The sequence below is a fragment of the Pecten maximus genome, chromosome 1, assembly GCF_902652985.1.
Source record: "Pecten maximus chromosome 1, xPecMax1.1, whole genome shotgun sequence".
In the NCBI taxonomy this organism is placed as follows: Eukaryota; Metazoa; Mollusca; class Bivalvia; order Pectinida; family Pectinidae; genus Pecten; species Pecten maximus.
In genome coordinates this window covers 38271741-38280299 of record NC_047015.1, presented here as the reverse complement: position 1 = coordinate 38280299, position 8559 = coordinate 38271741, and the positions used below count along the sequence as shown (strand labels likewise).

The following is an 8559-nucleotide window of genomic DNA, read 5'->3' as shown; positions in this document are numbered from 1 at the left end:
TGTAATGTAAACTATATAATGTAAACTATGTAATGTAAACTATGTAATATAAACTATGTAATGTAAACTATGTAATGTAAACTATGTAATGTAAACTTTGTAACGTAAACTTTGTAATGTAAACTTTGTAATGTAAACTATGTAATGTAAACTATATAATATAAACTTTATAATGTAAACTATGTAATGTTAACTATGTAATGTAAACTATGTAATGTAAACTATGTAATATAAACTATATAATGTAAACTATGTAATGTAAACTATATAATATAAACTATATAATATAAACTATGTAATGTTAACTATGTAATGTAAACTATGTAATATAAACTATGTAATGTAAACTATATAATATAAACTATGTAATGTAAACTATGTAATGTAAACTATGTAATGTAAACTATATAATATAAACTATGTAATGTAAACTTTGTAATGTAAACTATGTAATGTAAACTATATAGCATAAACTATGTAATGTAAACTATATAATATAAACTATGTAATGTAAACTATGTAATGTAAACTTTGTAATGTAAACTATGTAATGTAAACAATATAATATAAACTATATAATATAAACTTTATAATGTAAACTATGTACATAATATAAACTATGTAATGTAAACTATGTAATGTAAACTATGTAATGTAAACTATATAATATAAACTATATAATATAAACTTTGTAACGTAAACTTTGTAATGTAAACTATATAATATAAACTTTGTAATGTAAACTATGTAATGTCAACTATATAATGTAAACTTTGTAATGTAAACTATATAATATAAACTATGTAATGTAAACTATATAATATAAACTTTGTAATGTAAACTATGTAATGTAAACTATGTAATGTAAACTATGTAATGTAAACTATATAATATAAATTTTATAATGTAAACTATGTAATGTAAACTTTGTAATGTAAACTATGTAATGTAAACTATGTAATGTAAACTATATAATATAAACTTTGTAACGTTAACTTTGTAATGTTAACTATGTAATGTAAACTATGTAATGTAAACTATGTAATGTAAACTTTGTAATGTAAACTTTGTAATGTAAACTATGTAATGTAAACTATGTAATGTAAACTTTGTAATGTAAACTTTGTAATGTAAACTATGTAATGTAAACTGTATAATATAAACTTTGTAATGTAAACTTTGTAATGTAAACTTTGTAATGTAAACTATGTAATGTAAACTATGTAATGTAAACTATATAATATAAACTTTGTAATGTAAACTTTGTAACGTAAACTTTGTAATGTAAACTATGTAATGTAAACTATGTAATGTAAACTATATAATATAAACTATGTAATGTCAACTATATAATATAAACTTTGTAACGTAAACTTTGTAATGTAAACTATATAATATAACTTTATAATGTAAACTATGTAATGTAAACTATATAATATAAACTATATCATGTAAACTATGTAATGTAAACTATATAATATAAACTTTGTAACGTAAACTTTGTAATATAAACTTTATAATATAAACTATATAATATAAACTTTGTAATGTAAACTTTGTAATGTAAACTTTGTAACGTAAACTTTGTAATGTAAACTTTGTAATGTAAACTATGTAATGTAAACTAAATAATATAAACTATATAATATAAACTATGTAATATAAACTATGTAATGTAAACTTTGTAATGTAAACTGTAATGTAAACTATATAATATAAACTTTGTAATGTAAACTGTAATGTAAACTATGTAATGTAAACTGTAATGTAAACTATGTAATGTAAACTATGTAATATAAACTATGTAATGTAAACTTTGTAATGTAAACTATGTAATATAAACTATGTAATGTAAACTATGTAATGTAAACTGTAATGTAAACTATGTAATATAAACTATGTAATATAAACTATGTAATGTAAACTATGTAATGTAAACTGTAATGTAAACTATGTAATATAAAGTATGTAATGTAAACTATGTAATGTAAACTTTGTAATATAAACTTTGTAATGTAAACTATGTAATGTCAACTATTATTTTACAAATAATTGTTAAACAGGTTACAATTGTATATCAACTTCTTGTTTTGTTTTTTTCTTTCACCTGCTTTGGAGGCATTGATGAAGTTATGCTCCTTCCTGGCACTTGTAGGACTCATTCCATGACATTTTTTGATGAAATTAGCTCGCATAATGTCGACATCACGTGCATACTGGACGGATACATGTTTTCCATGGCGACCGCATGACTCAATTTTCAACACTAGCGGACATGTTTCCGCAGCGTGATGCAATACATTGGTAGTACCAGTATGCTTTTACTGCACTTTGCTTGGACATGTCACCGAGATGTGCATTAAGTCCCCGATTTGGGTTATAAGCAAAGATAAAACACGAACCGCGTGCTGATATGAACATCCCCACATCGGCATCCGATAATCAATTTCAATTAGACGAATTAAAAATTCAATTTAAGATATGGCATAAAATAGACACCCCCTCAAATTATAATGTTGACACATCGATGGTGATAGGATTTTATATATATGAAAATACTGGAAAGGTAATAAATACAAGTTTTCATATGATAAAGACAGACTTCTATGCTGAACCATTACTACTAATAATGTCCTCCTCGTGTAATCAAATTATCTGCTTGTGTGTATACCCAGGGTTTAGATTTGTATTTAAAAACCAGAAGTAAGAGGAACATTTGTTATACTTTATTGTACAATCTTTTTATTATATGAGCACATTAAGATTACTGGATTACTAATGACGTAGTACACAAATACCATGATGCCATGGTCTAGTTACTTATACCTTGAAGTACTAGTGAGTTAGTAAACAATTTACATAAGTTTAATATGACGCGTGGTTAATTATACACTTCTTAATGACGTAGTACACAATTTATACAGGCATACTATTATTTACACATCAACGAAAATCATTTTGACGAAATACGTAGTGCATCAATGAAGAATACTGACACTTCGTCATTGGGAACTAATTATGACATGATACACACGAAAGCTATGGGTTAATTACATAGTAAACTACTACACTACCTTTCTACACGGTTTATTATGACGTAGTACACTCATCAAAAAAGGATTATATTCATACAATGCTCCTTTGTCTACCATGGTCTCTTCTTATAAACAAAAATATAGTAGAAAATAAAATATACAAGCGCGCACACAATCACCATCACACGAACTCCCTCAGGCACACACAACCAATTGCTAGACTACAAAAATACTCATTTTGTGTGTGTGTGTTTTTGTTATTTGTATGATTCTTGTAACATCCATTTCATTATATGACGACATCCATGTCGAACAACGTGGCATCTTGAGATATGTTAATTAAGCAATCGTTGTCAATTTAAACAAAACCTCCCGATATCAAGCATGCTGATTTTGACATTGAAATGATTATTATCTTGAAATTATCGGATTATTTTGTTTTCGAATAAAATTAATGTTTGTTAATAAAGCAAGTTGTGTTCCTTACGACAGTTTGTGTCTATACGTTTCTGGCTAGTTATGCCTTGACGTATATTTGATCGGCGATTTGGGGTGCTACCTTGGTAGGATCAAATATGTTGAGTTTGCTATCGGTCTGGTATGTCTGCGGGACTGTTCCTATAGTAAAGGTCACGTTAAGTGGAGAGGTATTCAGTATCTGTTCAGATATTCTCGAGTAGTCCAGTTTATCATTGTCGTAGGTAATCTGAAAAAAACCACCATTTTGTTTTCATAAATCCGTATTTTGCTCTCAAAGGAAATTAAATAATTAGTCAAATAACTAAATAGGTCAAATGCAATGGCGCCATCCAATTAATTCATTTCATATATGTCATAAGCAATCCGTTAATGTAATTATATTATAAAAGGGAATATAAGATCCCTAGATTCTTAACTTGTATTCCGGTGTCAGACTGTATATGTTACGACAAATATGTTTACATGTATCAATTTCATCGTGATACTTAGAACAGCAGATACTAGTTTTCCACTTATCATTAAAATTCTATATTTATAACTGTTTGTCTTCCACTACTGACCTTAGTTAGGATCGAGTTGGTGAGAACCTTTGACCACTCATACAGCCTAGTCATCCTGGTCAGTTCGTCCACTATCTGTTGTTGTTGTGTTGTAAACGTAGCTCCACAAACTGTCCAGAGAAATCATTAAAGAAGCTCATAATTGTAAAGTTAACGTAATATCAACGTAATATCATCGTAATATCATCGTAATATCAACAGATACTGAATGTAACGGTACCCGATCACGTAATCGTGATCTACTACATACGGCTGTCGCAGTCGTAAATATTATATCTTAAGTGTTTTCTAGTGCCATACTACACCTATATACTAAATTTCATCAAAATCGAAGATACTCTTGCGCACCGCCAGTCATACATGAACACTGTGGTAAAGGTTCGTTGAATTGCGCCCTACGGTTTTCGAGAAATATTACGGAAACCTTACCGACGGCAGAAAGTGGAGTACATAATAAAAAGAAACGGAGCAATATCATTATGTTTGGGACATCATTATCTGAAGAGGTTTCCGTTATTGCATATCTACAGAACAACCCAAAAACAACATAAAACATATAAACAGCTTGTAGCTGATTATTGTAACAGGTAATGGTTCTTTTACTTATATATGTCAATGTAAATGTACATGTATGTACCAATGAGCTTCGATATGAAAATTGTTCTGTAAAATTATTGTAAGGATATCCAGTTCGACACTTACCAGCATTGAATATTTCTGCCTCAGTCTTGGTGCTGATGTCGATCTTATCACATTCTGGACACGAGTTTCCGTGCCGCCTCATTCTGTCTAATAGGGTAGTAGATCGTCTACGTCTCCCGGAGAATAGGCCTGTAATCATTAACAATACCAATATGATTATCATTGTACCTAAAACAGTGTACCTGTATCTTAAAAACATGGACCATTTAGAAAAATACAAAAAAAAAAAAACCAAAGATATTCATTTTATTTCTCGGCGGTACTTTATCTTGTTGTGGTCCATCATGCTTGAAATGCTTGAAAATCCAATTCTTTTCCATTAAAACTAGTTTCATTCTTACCTCCGATGCTATTTCCTAAGTCTGTCAATCCGCCGACGATTTGAGTACCGACATCCGGAAGTGACGAAACGACGTTCCTTAGACCACTCAAAGCGGAAGTTGCGCCAGATGAAAGTAGATCAGGCAGGTTATTAAGTTTAGAAATAGTGGCAGCTCCAAATTTGGTCACACCGTTGACAAATCCACCAGAGGTATCTATGGCATTTGTAATGGCAGCACCAAGGTCTGAGAACTTTCGTCCGGCAGTGTTCAACATGTTCTTAACTTCAGCCATGGCTTTCTCAGCTTCATTACCCAGGAAACTTCCAATATTTCTCAACGTGGATGTAGTAAGTCTTGCAAATTGCCCACTTTTGCTGCCCATGATACCCCCTAGATTCGCTATATCTTGACTTGCTCCATTGAAAAAGCCCTCCATTGCAACAACAGGTTTGTTAAGTTCAGAAACGACCCTGCTCAGCAAATTAGCTGAAGGCGCTGTAGCTGCGGAGTTACTGTCAAAATACATCGGTAAAATCAAGTATTCTTCATTATACTGACTATACCTATAAGATACTATGTTTTCACTACCCGAGCTATTTTCTATAATATTAATCTGTTACAAGCAATAAAGTATAGTCTATATTATATCAATTTCATTTAAAGTAATGGATACCTACATTTTGTATGTACACGCTCTAACCGATCGAAAGTGTCACATTGTGAAGCTGTATTTTTGACGTAGACAATTTAACCGTATACAAGAAGATGAAAAGCTAGGATAGGGTTTACAAGGTATTTATGTGAATTTTTGATAAAGTGCCCTCTGACCTAGGTAATAAGTATACTGCATCTTACCTTTACGTGTAGCCTTACTGGCATGTTATGCTTCATCTTTAATCCTGTACGAGTTTATTTACTGTTTTACTAACCTTGCTGCACATGTTTCGCATTTGACAATGGTTTGGTTAATTTTCGTTTCACAATCCAGAATCCTAGCTTGTTGTCTGGTGAGTGTAGTATTGACACTGTTCAGGACTTTAAGTATAAGCAGCCCTCTCACTTCGTCTTCGATATCTACACGAAACCCCAAAAAACGGTTTAATCGATATTATTGGTTTTTTTTTTGTAATCCACAAAATATAAACTGGTTATACTGGTATGTTAGGTGAATATCTGACTTTAACAGGTAAATACTTGAAAAAGAAATATATTAAGCTCTGGTAATATTTAACGTAAAATCACAACATTATGTAGATACACAATAACAAACATTCGCTAACTTTATATTAATCTTCCGCATATTCATTCTCCTTGTAAAGTTAAAGCATATTTCAATATCCATGTATTATCAAATCGCAATTTCACTCCATAATCTTAATCATGTGTTGTTATACCAAGCATTAACAAAATATGTATAGTTTTATGATGATATTCATCATGTTATATCATATATTTCAAAGCATATATACATGTGTGTGTGTAGTTATATTATCATATTTCCCTTCCCCCCCTTTTAAAGATTCACCCATCCTGGCTATTGATCACTAGCCCAGTATCGTGTATATAAGTATACTTACCTTGTAGTGTTCTCTCGTTTACATTCGTTGGTGTAACTGCCAGCAGTCCTTGGATACAACCAATGACAACGAAGCACACAATCGTGTACATGTTCGTGATTATAACGGGATGATACCTGAAACATATGGATCAAACAAAATCATCCTAGAGACATACTGTTTTGGTGCACTGCTTCTAGTCTGGGACTGTACATGTATATGTTTTGTCTTTAAATTAATTATGACAGCCTGGATGTTTTACCGCTTAGAGTGCTGAACGATTGAATACTTTCTAAGTTGGAAAGCATGCTTTATAGTAAATTTCATTATCAGAAAAATTAAGTACGTTTTTCTTCACATCTACGGCATTCTAGTTACTCACAAATTATATAAATGTACAGTTAGCAGACTTACGCGATTTTATTAGTGATATCAGAACTGATATACATGATTTAAACAGAAATTACTGTAGACTCATTACACTTACCTTTACTTTGTGATGTGCCCCCGACAACAGTGTTTGTTAAGTGTGCTTTTTTAGTGCCGATGAAGGCTATATATGGCCCAACGGAACCCCTCGGGGGTTAGTAGTCTCGGGAGATTTGGAACAAATAAGGTCTTCGTCACCCAAATGTTCTCGGACAAACAATGCTTTCGTCATAAACGAGGGTTCGTATACTCCATTTATGATCCCTTGACATTTCGGTCAACCTGAAAGATTATCAACAGTTTTACGGCATAGTTAGATTAAAAAGTGTCAATAAATAGAAAGTGACAATGATAAGTAAATAATTTGGTCAATCTTATAAAACATAAGAACAATAAACAAGAAATAATCTTAGCTAGAGAGGGATGACCAATCTAAAAGTGAAGGTCACGATTGACCATCATTTGTCTTCAGACATGCTTGTCATCTTGAGGCGATCAGTGTTTCTTAGAATTTGTACACAAACTAAGCATGGCTTTATAATTGTTACAAATTGAGTGTTTCACGGACGAGCCTGCTATGAATCTGAACCTGATATATCCAATACCTGCCGATAGACTTTGTATGTTTCTATTTTATACCTATTTTATTCGTGTAGAGGATTTTGTAACATATTACTTTGTCGATAAGCTTACTATGCTTATACTAGAGGATAGTTGACAACACAGAGGTCAGCAATAGTAATGGACTATGGTCAACACTGTCTAACGTCATAATTCGGACAGATAAATGTGCCTGGAACAGTAAAACTGTCGGTGGACAAACACACGTTAGGTTTGATGTAATTAATGTCATGATATTTATTATATCCGACGTCAGAATATATATTTAAGTTCTTTTTGATACGAAATGTTAATACTAGAAGAACTGTTTTATGTTAATCAAATCAGAAACCATTTTATGGAAAATAAAAATAAAGTTTGTCGTAAATTGTTTTGTTTTGTTTTTCGTGTTTTTTATGCAAAGTATAGTATGTCTGATGTTTCTTAATACATTTTACTACAGTTATGTAACAGGTCGTATAAACTTATACCAGTATAAATTTTTCCCTTGTTGAAACGTTTAGATGTGCAAAAGGGTTGTTTTCCCTTTTCCGTTAAAAAATGGCAGTTGTGTTTTGATAGTATTTATATTCTGTTTATCATGTATATTACCTGGATGTTACCTGTGTTCTCTAACATAACCTGTAATATGCTCTCATTTTACAGCCTGTGATTATTCACACAAGCTAAATCATTTAGTCTGTTTTTATATTTTGAACGATTGTAAGACTTATGCAAGTTGATATCATTTTCACCAGCTAGATCAATAACATCAACAATGCGGCATCCACAGATAAAACAATGTAAACAATGGGGTATTGCGTTTGAAGATTATTTTTGCAGTGAAAATGAATTATTTTAAGCGAAATGATAA

General features: G+C 31.0%; 1 protein-coding gene across 1 annotated transcript; it reads right to left on the bottom strand.

The window, feature by feature from the left end:
• Nucleotides 1-2710: 2710 nt before the first annotated feature.
• LOC117332834 lies at nucleotides 2711-7460 on the bottom strand. The gene is made up of 7 exons (XM_033891890.1): nucleotides 7144-7460; nucleotides 6678-6793; nucleotides 6030-6174; nucleotides 5119-5612; nucleotides 4778-4906; nucleotides 4076-4185; nucleotides 2711-3741 (listed from the first exon to the last, which is right to left on the bottom strand). Exons 2-7 carry the CDS (start codon nucleotides 6766-6768, stop codon nucleotides 3553-3555), a joined length of 1158 nt encoding a protein of 385 aa, XP_033747781.1. The 5' UTR covers nucleotides 6769-6793; nucleotides 7144-7460; the 3' UTR covers nucleotides 2711-3552.
• Nucleotides 7461-8559: the final 1099 nt, after the last annotated feature.

Bases quoted from the DNA above. Each gene is read 5' to 3' on its own strand.
- LOC117332834 (XM_033891890.1), bottom strand. From the start codon at position 6,768: ATGTACACGATTGTGTGCTTCGTTGTCATTGGTTGTATCCAAGGACTG. The intron at 4,907-5,118 runs GTAAGAATGAAA...TAATGATTACAG, and splicing joins CTTAGGAAATAGCATCGGAG to GCCTATTCTCCGGGAGACGT. The intron at 3,742-4,075 runs GTCAGTAGTGGA...GGTTTTTTTCAG, and splicing joins CCAACTCGATCCTAACTAAG to ATTACCTACGACAATGATAA.